Below are 16,870 nucleotides of genomic sequence, written 5' to 3'. Positions count from 1 at the left end.
AATCAAACAAGTCCCAAGACACAGAATATGTTGTAACATTGCCTTCAATCACCTAAAAGCGTATGAGAAACAGTGTTGGGAATGTCCCTAAGGTATCATTTTCATTTGCATTCTAAATTTCAGAACTGTTAAGTTTCATAAAAGACATCTTTTTAAAAAAATCGAAGTGAAACAGTGACCTAGAGGTTCATCTGAGAGGCATCTGATGAGATGCTCCTTTCAGCAGCATCCTCAATGATACTACACCAAATTCTGCTTAACAGGAAATCCGTCTGTATTTGGTAAAAACATACGTGTAGCATTTAAAACTATAAATGAGACAGGTACGATCTTGGTCACAGTTAAAAAAAAAGACTTTGGAAAAAGAAAGCAGAGAAACTGCCTTTCTTCTGTATCTTAAATAAGACTGGGCAAAACACAGCACTATTCTCTACAGTTTCACCCTGGGCTGGCAGGAACACAGCCAGTTATCCTCCACAGTTAAAACAATGCTGTAAGAATTGTTGCTAATTTCTTTTATATGGTTGTGCTTATACTATATATAAGTAATAACATATAATAAAGATAACCGATTTTTTACTGATGGAGTCATATTGCATGATTTAGATGGTTTGTTAATTTCTTAATTTTTCCTACTTTTAGCTCCTTGGAGAAGAATCTTTATTGGGGGGGAAAAGTGATCATTATTCTAAACCGTAAAATAATTTCTCATATACACAAGACCTACCATCTGAGTCACTGCTATCAGAACAATAATTCAGTACAACGTCAGCATAACCCATGTGACACAATGGTTTAAAATTTGGCTCTAGCTCCTTTCATGCTATTACTTGAAAACTGATTTTCTGCTGCAAGTCTGCAGTTTGTGTTTGAAATGTAACTACAAGTTTAATAAGATCTCTTATTTTTCATCTTCAAACAACCCACTGTAAAAAACATCATGCCATTTTGATACTCCATTAAAAAGACAGGTATAATCACCTTTAGAGAGACTCGCTCACTGTAATTGTAACTAAAATTTTGCGGCTATGAGGAAAATAATTTGCCCCAAGTGCCAATTTATTTATTTTTCAAATAGTCTGCACTTTTTGTCAACCTCTTCAGAGTCGTAAAAATATTCTCTCTCAATCTCTTTATGTGGCAAGTTTTATCCCCAAAGGATTTATGTTAGAGCGTCTGTACACACTCGTACAATATTTCTCAGTCCTATCTTTAGTAAAATTCTTACCCTTCTAACACATTCAAAGGAACACTACATAAAACATCTCCAAATTCCACCTTTCCAGAAAGGCGTGATTCATGTTTCCCTTTTTGGCGAACATACCATGAATGCTGTTTTAAGAATGGATTCTGTTTTGTAATCGTATGCTCAGAGTCACCATGTACCAATCTGAGAGACAGAAAAGCCATATAAGGTCATTTAGACCACCACTCCCTCCAGGTCAGGGCTGTTCCCATAGTGTGATTTCTAATGCTTTTTTCCCAGCCTACTTTCAAGCGTCCTAATGTTTACTTTTACCTCCAGTTATCCCAATCTGTACAAGACCACGAGTAAAGACGATTCTGCTTTTCCATCACCATTGTTTTTCAAAAACCACTTCCTCCACCTAACTTAATCCCATTACTCACATACTCTCTTATTACACACAAACTAAGGTCTTTCCCCCCCATCTATTTTTTATACTTTTCCAGTTACTGATTAAAATACTGGATCTTTCTGTCCCATTGACAAGTACTCCTCAACACTCTTGCAAAACAAACTGTCACTAAACACTCTCCAAAACCTGAGCCCATGCCTCCCTGCCTGTTTTAATTAAAAATTTCTTAGTCCTTCATTGTAAAACATCTAAAACATAAATCAAAAGTAGCTCAGGTAGTAACACCAGTAGGAAATACAAAATAGAAGGGAGTGATATAAGTCCATCTCAATGATACTTCAGTGATGTTCTATTACAATTCAAATGCCAGCATTGACTATTTTACTCTTGATCGTAAGACCAAACTAGTGTGACTATCCATTATTATATATATTTGGAAGGACTACAATGAAGCATTTATTGGCTGTCAGCTGTCAATGAATCCAGGTCCTAATTCCTCCCTAAGATTAAAGTTACCCCTGCTTGTGTCCTAAAAAAGTAAACCAGTGAAGCAAGCTGCACTCATTTCCTAGCTGTGAAGTCTTCAGTACTCCCTGCATAGTAATGGCTTTCAAGTAAGTTTCTCAAGAAGTATGACAGGGAATAATAGTATTTAGAGACTTTATTCCTGTTCTATATCTGCTCCTTTCATCATCACTGGGGAGAATAAATGACTACCTGGGGGATCAAAAAGAAAATACCTCAACAGGAAGTCATTCTCTATCTAACTACTATAAATCATGACATTTTTGAACACGTATACTTTCCCATTAAATTACTGAAAATTATTGGTAAAGATGAAAATTTTTATCTTATGTAATGGATAATAGTCAGTTGTGAAATCGGTACGTGCCTTTTCTGCAAACATTAAAAAGCAGTTAAGCTTTGCATCTTTTAATTACTAGAGTTTATGTAATAAAAATGTATAGATAGGAAACTGAATTAGACACAGAACAATTTTGAGGAAGGGTAGATAACAGACAATACAAATGAGAATAATGCAGAGAATTGCATGTAGAAAAAAAAAATTAAGCTCAATATTGAAGAGGTTTTTCCTTCTACCAAAAATCCTCAACAGTTTTTTTCAGACTTTGGCAGCAGCCAAGTCACTTTCACCGTGAAATGAGAACAGACAAAACCCTGCACAACACCCAGGGTCGATCTTCCCTTCTTCATCTGTTAAGACAACCTTGTATTTTAGCAAATTACTCACCTACACAGTTACCCACCCACGGGCAGTGGTGATCAAACTTCGCTATACATCGATTGCATACACCACAGTGTTTGGACCTCACTGGCTTCCGTATCTGTAATGGTTATTAACATTTGTTTAGAATAGCAAAAAACCCTGACATATTTTTTATATATATATAAAAACCCCCTCAGTTTAAATGTAAATTGATTTTTCTATTGTTAACCCCTTAGAAAACTTCAAACGATGCTAATTTTTAAAGCAATCTTAGCTATTAAGCTTAATCTATACACTATTTAACAAACACATCTATACCACCTCACTGAAATGATTTTCACACTATTTTTGTTACATAAAGGATTCTTTTTCCCCCATACAAATTTCTCCTATCCCCTCCAGCTATTGGGCTTTGTATAGCAACCAGTTTCATTTCAGCTTTTTAACAATGAAAATACAGAATGCGTTTGTGTTCCACGATTCTGTCAGTATCATTCATAACTGAGCTCTAACGTAAACTCTTCCAGCTTATTTTCTAAAGACAAGAATATGACTCAACAAGTGGAACTCGGTGGAACTTAAAATGCTAAATTACTCCCAACATTTTTTTTTAAAAGGTACTGTTCTCAAAGAAAACTAAAACGGCAATTAAAAACCCCTGATATTAAGAGTTCTGAGATATGTACATATATACACACACACGTAATTTTTAAGGTGCCACATCTATACATAATTTTCCAGATTCGATTTTGGGAATATTAACATCATTCATGTTCTACATAGGTCAGAGCATTATAGTGTAACACTGATAACCCTGATAATTTTATATTTATTAGTTAACTTTCTAAAAAAGAAACATATTACATTTACTATGGTTACTTTTTTTTTTCCTTAAGCAGTTATTTCCTTTTAAATTTTCTGTGGTGAAACTAAGTATTAACCAGTCCAAGAAAAGTATTTGCTTGCAATTTGACAAACTTTACAAAAATTAAGATTCCCTCCCCTCCCCCGCCGATTACTGCCAAATTGAGATATACACAATATTTTACCAGAAGCACCACATAATTTTACTGTGAGTTACAGAGGTGGTGGAATGTCACCTGTGATTTTCATAACTTGTTAGGTGTATAACCAACCATCTTGGTAGATATATTGGATACTTGGATTTTGACACTGGCAAGTTATTTCCACAGTGATCATCTTTTTTTCCTCTTATTGTTGCAGGGGTTTTTTTTGTGTATGGATATATTATTTATTGAAAACAATACTTAAATTAAAGATTACAAATAAATCCTGCCCTTGAAATTGCATTATTAAGGCCAAAAATGTGTTCAGTATAGGAACATCTCATTTTGGCCTAGCATTAAAAAAACCCCCAAAAACCAAAAAACAAATCAGTGCTGCAATTGATTAAAAAATACACTACCAAGCAGGTACTGCAGAATATACTGAGGTCCAGGCTTCCTGTCTCTGCAAGTTCTACTATTGTCTGAAGAAAAAAGAGGAAAAAAAAAAAATTAGAATTTAGCATATAAACAAATGCTGACAACCATTGTAATAGCTGCTTCTCAGACCCAGGGTTATGAACTCTATTCATTTCAGGTACTTTCCACACACAGGAACAACTTAAATTCAGCTGAAACTGATTTTAAACCTACTTTGTTAAACCAATATGCACATTTGCTTCTAAATTAATTCTAGCTTATACTTATCCCTACTCTATCTAGGTTTAATTAGAGAAAAAGCAAGCTTATCTTAATTTTGATACATCCACCAGTTTGCAACAGTTTGACTAACCTGTTGTCAAAATTAATGCAGCTGAATTTCTAAACAAGAACACAAATAAAACTAGGTAGCAGGATCAGCCAGTCTAAAACCACGAACTTTCCCTCCAGAGGTATCCCATCAAAACCTTTAAATCTATATTCACCTCTTTCCTCAGACGTTGAAGCTTCAAGAAAGAAAATAAATAATGCAAACCAAATCTCCTCTTACATATAACGCTATACTTACGGATCAAGTGATACACAGAAGTAGGTATCAGTTAAAGCATGCCTATACCTTCACACTAAAGATAGCTCTTTTTATTTTGTACACTCCTTCAGTACCCACTTCATTGTCAGAACCTAGTATTCCATTAAATGGTTTCCAACAAGTTTTAAAATTCAGCAGCTGAAATGTGTGCTGCATGAGACTTAAGTGACATTTGCAATGTCTGGAAAATATCCTGAAAACATCTTTTGCCAGAATAGCCTTCCTTGAACCACAAGGAATTACCTCAGCATAAATAGCCTAATGGCAAATAGATTAATCTACTGGTCCCTTTCAAACCATGTATATCTTATGCACCAAGGTGGTTTCTAACTACAGAAGCAATAAAATAGTCCTTACAACTATTTTCTCACCATAGTAATATAAAGATAACTTCCTTAATTAGATGATGACCACTAAGGTGGGTATCTTGACTGAAGCCGCAGAAGTTTTCCTCCAAAATACTACTCTTAATAACTGGTTAGGAAAAAAATCTATGGAAACTTTTCCTCAAAGTAACCAGTAAAAGCTACAGTCAACAGTCCAGGCGTAAATCAGTGTCTTAATGCTTTCCCTGCTGATCTCAGGTAAATAAGGAACAATCTTTACAGTTTTCTAACACTTCTAAGCTCTGAAAGTTGGACTATTTTTCCTCCTCGCTTGTTGTATTTCCATTTGCTATTGGCCCAGTATTCTTGCCTCCACCACTGCAACCCTTGAGATCCCTTCTCCAGCCTACCACTGCCATTCACAAGCCCTTCCATGTCCCTCTTGCACCTTGCCAACTTCAGTACTCTACATCCCTTTCTCATCCCCCTCCACCATCCCTCACTGCTCCAACAGCATTTCCCACTACAGGACTTGAAATTAAAGAGCCTCCCTCACAAGAGTAACTTTTCTAAATAAACCAGATGAACAGAAGGAAAAAAAAACCCAACAAGACATATCTACCATGATTTCAATGCTTTTGATGTAGTTTTTGATACCTTAATATATTTTGGACAATTTCTGTGGGAGTATACACTACACTACAGACTAATGAAAGGATGAACAAAGGAAATGTACATGCTGTGATGCTCAGCACTGGAGTTCAGTACTGTCCACAAGCAAGACCCCAAAGCTCAGGAAAACAGAGCTGAACAAGAGCTGATAAACCACTTAAATAAGTCTCCTTAGAAATTATAGCATAGGCACCCAGGAGTACTCAAGTTAGAGCCACATTTTTGTGGTTTACAAACATTGGGTCTATTTTCTGTGCTTTTGAACTATTAATATTTGATTTTGAAAATTTGGAATTATTTATTATTTATTTACTTATGTTAAGAGTGACTCGGGTTATTTTGTAACACAGAAGAAAGGGCATGACATATCGGAAGAATAAACATCTGAAATTGTTGCTTACTACATACTTCCAAACATACTTAACTTGGTCATCTGCAACTACAAGAACCTTTTTGGTTGCTTATTCCAAAGCTAAAGGCTAACTCAACCTAAAACATTTGGAGACAAATTACAAAAACATGCGAAAGCAGTACACTGCACAAAGGTAAGACACGCACCCTACAGTGGTTTATGCCCCTGATAATAGATCATTTCACAATTTGGTTAGCTGCAATGTAAGACATCCAAAACATTCATAGCCGTATGCATCTGACTGAAGAAGTTGCATTTTACAATTCCTATCGAGTTCAGCAAGGCTTTTGTAATCACACTTAACTACTTAAGCAAACAGATCAAATGAATTGCATATTTATGCAATTCGCTGAATCCAAACCAAAGTGCAGTTGCCAACTCTTCTATTTAGTCCAGTTGAAGAAAGAGAATTTAGTCTGGAACTTACTTTGGCAAATTTGCAATAACAGGGAATTTGCAAAAGTAGATCTGCACATTGACTATCAACTCAGTAATAATCTACTGGAAAAAATAAAAATCACTTAGGCTATCACAACCATCTTTTAAAGGCTATAGTATTTATCACTACACAAGGCCATAATTCCAAGCGTCAGATTTCAATCCACATAGGTGTTTTCACAAATGAGCGTGAAGTAGAAGCACAAAACTCACTTTTGGTGGGATGTGAGCTTCTAGGAAACTTGCCCAAAACAAAACAAACAAAATGTTTCTGCTGCTTATACGACTTTGCAATATTCAATGCTGAGTTTGGCTGCTGAGGACAATGTACTTCAACAACAACAAAAAATTAGAAATGCTAACAATAGTGTTATAAAGTCTTAGAAAGATATCATTAGATCATCACCAAAATTAAAAAAAAGAAATCCATCCCAGACTGCCTGGGGTTTGGTTATTTTTATCCTCAGTCAGTCTAATACTTTTAGACACAAAGTTAAGGAAAACTAGAGGTGCTTTGAAGTCTGGAATTTTTTTTAGAATCAAATTAACTAACACTTATCTCACAATGGGTCATTTGTTTCAGCACGGAAAAATTCTGAAATTTCACATTTGCATTTTCACCCAACTGCTTTTTCAACTTTTTTATCTTGAAAATCTAAGTTGCAATTTTGTTACTCAAAATGACCTAAACGTAACTGTGGACCAGTAAGCACTTGAACATATATTCCAAATGTTAAAAAAAGAAACCTGGATGACAAGTGAAAGGAAAACTTTTCAAAATTTTAGACTTCGTTATACAACAATTCATTGAGATTTCACGTACTGAACAGCAAAACTACTCTGACCAACTGGTGGCAGGCTGCTGAAGATCAAGTTTCACATATCCCATACCTTTTTCTTTTGTTCTTCCGTGGCTTTGATGATTCCTGGATCAGATTTCCAGGATTTTCCAAAATTGTAGAAAAGTGCAACGCTATTAGCGAGGAATGGAAGATGTATAAAGAAAAAACTGAGATGTGTTTGAAGTCAAGGAATCTAAAGTTTAAAATCAAATTTCCCCTTGAAAATACCCACTGATAATTCTGAAATAAAATTTAAATAAATCTAGTTTTTACGAATACCCTTGAGTCACTGTCTTCTGAATTAACAAAATTCAGCATTGCTGTAAGAACTAGCTTGGTACTCAGTATTTCCTATTGCTTAAAAACTTGAAAACTTACTTTTTAAAATGCTGTTCTCCATGAGGCATTTCTAAAGCACTTACCCTTCTAAAGAACGAATAACGATACTTCAGTTTTTGTAATTATTTTCCCTTTTAAATAAATTAAATTCCGTTAAATTTATCTTCTTAAAAGTATTTCCTGTTTTCACAATAAACATTTCAGAGTTCTATTTATAAGACAGTCATTTGACTGCCTATGTCTTCAGTGGCTGGACATTCCCGTTAGATCATAGGAAGGACTGTTTCTAGCCATAGAAGGAATTGTGCTGCAACGACCACTGCTGTGTGGCAGTCACGTCTCAACACCACTTATCTCCAAGAAAGGTACTGTCTGAAACCTGGTCCTATTATAAGGCGATACCCATATTTTACATCAATGAAAGTTATTTTTAACATACTAATACATCTAATACTTACAAAACCACAGGATTTAGTATTCTCTGGAAGTGTTTATAAAATCAATTACCATATAAAGACAGAAAATAACCATTAGTTTTAAAATATATTTCCTGTGATGAATGACTTGCCATATAACATGCCTAGTCTTACAACACTTGACGTTTCTTCACAGAATTGAAATATTTCTTAGCAACGATGTTGAAAAACAAAATACTTCAGACGTGCCTCTTCCACAAAAGGTGGAAAATTATTTACTCCAATAAACCGACAAAAGACTTGACCAACCCGACTAAAGATACCTGTCAGCTGTCAGTCGTAACTGCAAGGAGATGCCATATTTGACAAAGCTGTGGTGGCAGAAGCCTCTACAGTACTATCCAGGCAAAAAGGACATGTATTGCTCAGTCACAGATCACTACGCACCCAAATTACACTATATTCTGAGTAACTTGGATGAATATTTCTCTCTACTTCGGTAGTCATTAGAATTTCTACTGTAAGTAAAGTTTAATATATTGTGTGTTTGCATTACAAAACCCTGCATATAAGACTTAAAAACTGGCATTATGTGGCAATCTGTACTGAATTGGTAGGTAATACTCTAAAGACAGTAAAAATTCTAAAACATGTTTTGCATGCTTTGAAAAAATTGGATTTTGAAGTTAGAATAGATGCTCTAATATATTCTACTATATATCTACAAGTATATTCTATTCTGTTTGACTCTATTCTTGGAAAAAGTGTTTATTGAGGGCATTAAGCGGTATTAAGAAAAAAATTACGTAAACCATTGATAAGCAAATCTACATGGTAGACATACAAGCAAATATTAAATGAAAAAAACAGAATTTCTATAGAATAACAGTATCTCAAATCCTTCTACACTACTCTTTTGATGTGAAAGAACCATGAAATAAGAATAAATACAAGTAAGGCCTCTTTTTGACTTCTGAAATGCTAAGAAATCCTCATTGTTCATGTGACACGTATCCCGAATAACTTTTGTTTTTCTTCTGTTGGGGGAAGGAATTGGCTGTGAATTTCTAATTAAAAAATATTGGCAAGTTAGGTTAAAATTTTAATTATGTACCTTATATAGTAGAATGTTAGTATTAACTCACTAAAGGCTAATTAATCTTTCCTCTAACAAGTTGTTTCTTCTAAAATTACCTGCTGCCATGAATAAGCTGGTTCAACTTATTTGTATAGCTAGAGAAAATTACATTTTCCTTAGAATACTAAAAGTATCACGGGGATTTTGCCACAACAGTGAAAATTTTTTTTATTAAAAATATCTTAATCAGAGGTCTGTTACAAACAATAAATATACAATTGAAAAAAATTATATGACCCATTCCTAATTATCATATGTCATGTCTAGACTATTAAAGAAGATAGGGGGAAAGACAATTTATTTTTTACCCATTAAAAGGGTTTTTATAACCTTAAAGTTTTGGAATTTTTTTTTACTGACTAAAATTTGGACAACCTGTGTGATAAAGAAGCTGTCCATGGATCCAAGCCACATGAGTAGGAATTCAGTACGCAGAATTTTGCTGAACTTACCTCTCCCCCATTTTACTCCATAAAATACAGGGAGAGCATAAGAGACTCCCCACAGAGTCTAAGTTTTGCCTTTCCTTTTATCACGGTGGTGTCAGATGAGTGCAATGCTGACAGTGTAAATGGTGGCAGGTAAGGTACTTCTGTGCTGAGGATGGAAGATGTCAAGAGACTACATGAGAAAGTAAAGTATAGATGACCTCTATTCAGCTATAAATGGAGAAAGACAGAGTCAGCAGTATTTTTCATTAGTGTCTTCAAAACCCCACTTCTCCTAAATTTTAAGCAAAACTGGGGAGAAGGGATGAAAACCAACCAGACTTTAAACGAGAAAGGAAAATTACAATTATCTTCTCCAGGATATTTCTGGCATCTGGCAACAACTCACCTACCTTAAATGACTCAATATGCCTTCATACGCAACAGAAAGGAAAAAGCCATGTCCAACCTATGTTCAGTATCAACATATTTAAGTCAGAGAAGCAGTGCCCTACAAGTGGCTATTTTTCTCCAATGGCTATGAAGAGAGCTTAAACAACTAACTTAGATATGGATGCCCACACTAGGGTTATCTAAAATTATGGTGAACTCCCCTCTGAAGTTTACTTCCAAAGAGATCTTAGCAACTTGCATCACAGACATCTCTCAAAACTCTCCATATGCAAGAAAAATGCAAGATTTGCATTAGCTACAGAGTAGGGAATCGGTTCTCCAGAGAGAGCACCTCATTTTGTCCTAACATCCTCATTTACAACTACGCAAGGAAAAATACATTACCGTATTATTAAGGGCTGCAAAATGCATGATATAGCAGGCATTCACCTTCTGCCCTGTCACCAATTTGCTGTCTTTTATGAGGTTTCCCCAGTTTTCACTGTGAGAGACAAAGCAGAAACACCCATGAAACACCTCCTACTTTTAGTCCTAATCAATATCCTTTAATTATTAGAACAAGTACAACAGGCTGAAAATTATTCCAGGAAGCCACCTGGAATCAAAAAGACCATCTCAATAAAAAGAAAATTAAAACCCAACAAGCACCCCACAACTCATGAGTGGGGTAAACATGAGATGAGCTAATTTTTCATCCTGAACTGCAGCCTATTTAAAAGGGCCCAAACACATGCAGCTTCCTGCTATCACAGCTACATGTCATACAAGAGTCTGAAACCAAGCCAAAATGCCCATTATATACCAAGATGCTCCCTTCCACTAACTACAAATCCAGTAATAAAGTCCTTTTCTCCTAAAGAGAAAAATCTGCAGCCAGTGTAAGCTGTCAGAGATCAATACGTGCTAATGAACCTGCCAATTCATAACAGCTGTACATCTGGATCCAAGAGTCCAGGTAGATAACAGCAGATAGCTACACAAGAAGCCTTATTTGACTAGGCATTTATTAGACAAAATCCATTTTTAATCAACTGAAGCTCTGCAAAAGCTCTCTACCTCCATCTTCTATCTAACATAAAAAAAATCCCTTAGCTTGCAAAAACAATTCGTTCACTGCCATCTCCCCCCACCCCAGATTTTTTTTTTTTTTTTTTTTTTAATTTCAAAAAAGTATTTAGACACAGGAACAGAAGTTCTGGATAGCTGGGCCTGGGGTTTGGTTTTTTGGGGTCTTTGGTTCCTCTAGAAACATGGCTGCTGCCTTCTTTCTTTATGCATACAAGGCTTTTTGCTGTTTTCCTGAAGCTAATTTTGGTAATATGAATGGGGTTTTTTGTTTTAAATGCTTAACTGTACCAATTGGCTTGTTACAGTTTTTAAAACACTATGCTATTGTAACAGCTTTGTGAAAGCATGAAAATCATCATGAATTCTCTTACACCCAGTTTTTAAAATGATCCCTAATTGAAAAAGTGTGCAGTGGTTGTTTCCTTTCACCTAAAGCCCATCAATACATGAAGTATATTTGAAATAAGATAATCAATACAGTATTAGTCAACAATAAATTATTTTAAAAATTATAAATTCTCATTATCTCAGCATTGCAAGTAGTATGCTATACCAAAAAAGCTGAAGTAATGAAAATTGCACGCTCCCATTTGCGCCGAATGGAAGTGGTTGAACAAAACAAAACAAAAAGGTCAATACTTTCGGTTACAGCAAACCCTAACATCGTAGAAAAACAGAGCAGTATAAGAACATTCTGACATGACAGGCACTATTTGTTCAGCTGGAACTGAAAAGACTGGGTGAACAACTGAGATATGAACTTGGTACATGCGTCCTGAACTTTTACAGGACACAAGAGGACGTTCTACCTATAAATGCTAACGAAAAAGAATGAAATATGAAATTCTAGTCTCACATTATTAAAAGTGTACTTTTAAATCCTTTTTTTTCCCTTTAAAAATATAACTAAATTAAAATATAGTGATTTAGTGGGTAGGATTTTTGAGGGTATTCCCCCCCACTCTGCAAACAGTAGAAGATTAGACTACACTAACAGAGCAAGACATCCTTTGTTATGGGCAAAATACAGTTAAAGGGAAGCAACAAAACAGCAGCAAAACAGTGGCAGGGAAGCATAGGACCATAGACTCATATATCCATAAATACACAGATCATAACTTCCTCATTCCCAGCAAGAATAGGATTTCTATTTTAACAAATATACCAGATACAGAAGCTGCTGAGAAAAATCCAATAGAATGGAAACGTTTACAAAAATTCAGTACACTAGATTCATCTAAACTGTTTGAATTTACTTTCAAGATTGGTCTTTTAGAAGACACATGAATTAGAATTTATAGACTTATTTTTCATGTGACCACCATGAAATTCAAGAAAACACACTGCTAATCTTTGGTTTTGTTTATTCTTTATGATACATTGTTTCGACTGCCCTTTTCTGTCTCATTAGGATTAAACCCAGAAGACCAGATGATCTTCCAGACACCTTCAACATATCTACAAGAAAAGAAAATTCTTACCAAACACCTGGATATTAAAGTAACACTTGCAGCAATTAAGACCTTCATATTATTTACAATATAAAGTTTCAGTAAGGCAATTCGTGATAGTTGTTTAAGGTTAGAAACGTCTTTCCTGAGCAAAAGATGGTCAGAATTCATGAAAACTACCACGACAGGTTTTATCACTAGAACATTACAGAGTATACAGTAGTACTCTGGTCTGCTGTAAGTAATCATACAAAGCTGTAAAAATAAAGAATCCTTTCTCCAACCACAACGCTGTGCCTCATGCTATAAAAATAGAGCAAGCATACAATTTCTTTTTTCCAATAAAGCTACAGGGCAATTTTCCAGAAGAAGAATAATGAATTTGGAATCTTATTACAAAGACTTCCAATTAAAAATCACCAATTAAAGGAAGATGGCCTCAAGCACTAAGTCTCTAAAACTGCTTGTCAGAGAACTGTGTGAGCTCTAATGAAAGTAACTGAAGTTTTAGACTACTACTTCTGTGTACAAAAAGACTGTTGCAAAGTTTTTGAGGCACCTACCTTAAATTACAGAAGCAGTACAGTATTTTATTGACATTCTGAAGTCAGACATTATTAGGGTAATTATTTGTCTATGGTTACTACTTCTAATGGACAATGAACATTATTCTGTGACAAAAAACCACCCAAACTTCAAGTTACATTAATCAGAATGGCTAACAGAAATAAAAATCTAGGCAAGATTCATACAAATATGAAGAAAATATGAGTTTCAGGATAAAAATCTCACAATTTGCCCACCTTAAGAAACAGCTTTCTACATCAAGATAGAGGCCATCATCAAGTTGTGTTGGCTGTGCAGCCATTTTAATACGGTCAAGAACTTTAAATCAAAGTTGCACACATTCTTAGATTTGGTTCGAGCCGATGCTAAGTTAGCACAAGAAAGTATTTCACAGTAGCTCAATGTTTGCAGCCCAAAACATGTAGTAGCATTAGCAAACATGATTTTCTAAAGAAAACCTACAAGGTATGGAGAGCTGAGATTCAGAAGTGAGAGGGTGTAGTTATTGTGACTGCCTCAGAAACTTGTATTTTACTGTTTGCCAAAAGTCAGGTTTTTCTTAACAAAAAGAACAGAAAAGCAACTTCAGTCTAGAGGCATGACATATTTAGAGAGTTCTACTCCATTCCATAAAAACTGGAAAAGTATATCTCCATTTTTAACTACTGCTTTTAAAAATGTTTTTCATATTCATTTTGTACTCGCTTTCCTCATTCTGCAGTTACTAGTAAATTTGAGTAAAAACAGAAAATCAGGCCAGACAGGGAGACTGGTAGTAGGACCAGCATTTCTAAATAACTATTTCAAGAGATACTCGTGCCAATATTGATGGAATTTTTTTTTTTTTACTTAACAGCTACTAGATTTTCATTTTTAGGTTTTTTAAACGTGAAATAGCAGTCATCTCCAGTCACATGGGACTGCTATTATTCACAGCAGCACCTCTGCAAACGCTGTCAGCATGGAAGCCAAAGGCAGCATGGAAGCAGGGTCTCCTCTCTGTTCTCAACCCAAAAATGTGAGGCTCATTTAGCTAAGGTCGGAGAACGTATTAACAAGATGATAAAAGGGTTGTACTGCTACTATCCTATTTCATGGTAATTCCTTTGAGGATGAAAAGAAAACCAGTTTCTAGAAAAGTCAAGCCAACATCCATCATAAATATTAAGTTCACTTCAACTATAAGAACTGTATTAAACATTTAATAAAACATTAAATCTCCATTTTGTTTTCTTGGTTATTGTAATTACAATACCCAAGAAAGTTCTTTAAAAATTTGAATCTATTTTCTTAAGGTAACTGACATTCTTCAGTGAACTCTGAATCAATTTCTACCCCTGTGAGTATGAAAAGTTCATATCTAGGCAGACAGTCAAAAACATAAAGAGATGGGAATATGCTGAATCGCTATAATCTAGTGTTGTATAATCTACAACTTCAAAGACTGAAAACACAGTTAACAAATGTATCTAAAGTTTGTATGAAATGGAATTTGCAAAATCTTTAGGAAGAACTAACTATAAAGCTAATTCCACTGGAATTGATATATACCATGAAATTACCTACTGCTTTTTCAGAAAAGCAGTGTCTAAAAATGCAGTCACTTACACCTTGTTACCTCACAGCCAGAGCATATTTTTTAGAGTTGCTTACATTTCCCCCACTTAGGAAACTGGTAAAGCACAGGAAATTTTGCAGACTACTGTAAGCCAATTTTGCGGAAAATCTTTCACTTACTGAAGCAAAGCAATAGCGTGCACATTTTTAAAGCGATAAAATAATTACCATCAATATAGAAAGCAATGTTTAATGGAGATAGCTATTTTGAAGTTTTACCTAGTTTACTTACTCTTATATGCAGGATATATCTAGGTATTACCTCATACTACTAACATGAAAAAAATATTACTTATTACTGTACACAAAAAAGGATATCATTCCAAAACCAGAAGAACCACGTTATGTACATCCAGAATTTCGTTGCCAAGTATATTCCAAGAGGCAGTGCACTGTGCATGGAGTGATCAAAGAATGACCTGTAAAGTAGTAGCAATGTCACATGATAAGTTTCAACATATAAAATGTAAATCCTAAGCTACTGCTTCTGAAAAACACTTCCCATTAAAATATGTACTATATAGGATATTGCAAAACACGCCATAAAAACATTTTCTTCACTTTTACCTTCAAAGTTCATGAGAAATTCCCATTTTCAACCTGTCCAGATGAAGGGTCATGACTGAAAGTTAGTTAATTAAAATTTATACATTTACTTTTGAAGTGAATGTCAAGAACTGGACAAGAAAGGTAGAATGAGTAAATACTCATGCTAAAACTACACTGTGAAAGCAGTTAGAAACCTGTGAGATTCCTAGCCTACGCGGATAGTGGTTGCAAACTACATTTACTTATGAGATTTCAGTGCTAAAGTTATATTGGAAATCCATACAGTGAAAATTACATGTTAAAATTACTTCAGTAAAAAAAAAAAGTTTAAGAGACCTTGGTGTTATCAGCCTACATACTTGAAATATTTCAGATTCTTGAATCTTTTGCTTCTGTTACAGTTGGCAAAAGAAAGTCCAAAAAAACCCCAGATTAATTCATTTCCCATATCACTAGATTTGCCAAGTTCTAAGATAGAATACTGCTACTTTAATTAAAAAAAGAAAAATTAAGCCGTCAGAATTATTTTCACCTTCTTATACTCTTGCATTTTAAAGACTATTCTGAATAAAGTTGAATATAGTTGAGACAAACTAGGTGAGTGACTAGGTTACTCCATATTCAAGAAAAAATTGCTAAACATATCAAAAGTCGCACTCTAAACTACTAACCTCCTTGAAATAAAACTTCTTCCATCATCTGCCTAAACATCCTTACATTGATGCATTTCACTTTTTGTCCTGGTGGTGCCCTCAGGGCTGCCACAGACAAATGTGTGCACAGAGTAGTTTCCATTTCACTTCTTTACTCCTTTCAGTAACTGCCTCTTCTCAAATGGAAGTTTCTTAGGTCTTTTGAGAAAATCCAATGAGGAAGATGAGCTAAGATGGTGAGTAATAAGTGAATATACATTTGGACACACAGTAGTTACTCAGCAGTAATCTTTCAGCAATTTCTGTGCATTTTTTTTCTGTGTGAAAGGAGTAGGGAGGAAAAACACAGCTAAGCAAATTAGCTAAAATTCAGCAGGGAAAGGAAATACTACTAGAATAATAGCAAAAGTTTCATTCAAACCTGGGCTTTGTGAAAAACACTTTTAAAAGTACTTATACTAAACATTAAGCAAAGGATAAGAGAAAGTAAGAATGTTAATCCTGAATATGTGTTAGGTGGGTCAAAAATATAAAACTTGACAAAACGTAGCTCTTGAGAAACTTGAAGAAATCTTGTCCTTGCTTCCTGCAGGAGGCATGGTTGAGGATTTGCATTGCCAAATAATTTGTGGGAGGAGGTCAGCAAATTGCACAGCCTCAGAGGTGACAAAAAGACTGAA

The 16,870-nt window shown here is 34.9% G+C and overlaps 1 protein-coding gene across 1 annotated transcript in view; it reads right to left on the bottom strand.

Annotated features, from left to right (window-relative positions):
- ZDHHC17 (zDHHC palmitoyltransferase 17) overlaps positions 1 to 16,870 on the bottom strand; it is a 78,588-nt gene that overhangs the window by 9,158 nt on the left and 52,560 nt on the right. The window contains exons 10-13 of the mRNA XM_076333325.1: positions 15,307 to 15,407; positions 7,600 to 7,724; positions 4,253 to 4,315; positions 2,851 to 2,944 (exon numbers count right to left, since the gene is read on the bottom strand). Coding sequence (XP_076189440.1) covers positions 2,851 to 2,944; positions 4,253 to 4,315; positions 7,600 to 7,724; positions 15,307 to 15,407 — 383 coding nt within the window. The remainder of the gene's footprint in view (positions 1 to 2,850; positions 2,945 to 4,252; positions 4,316 to 7,599; positions 7,725 to 15,306; positions 15,408 to 16,870) is intronic.

The sequence above is a fragment of the Aptenodytes patagonicus genome, chromosome 1, assembly GCF_965638725.1.
Source record: "Aptenodytes patagonicus chromosome 1, bAptPat1.pri.cur, whole genome shotgun sequence".
Lineage (NCBI taxonomy): Eukaryota > Metazoa > Chordata > Aves > Sphenisciformes > Spheniscidae > Aptenodytes > Aptenodytes patagonicus.
Note: the sequence above shows the minus strand (reverse complement) of the source record. Positions and strands in the feature narration are given on the sequence as shown.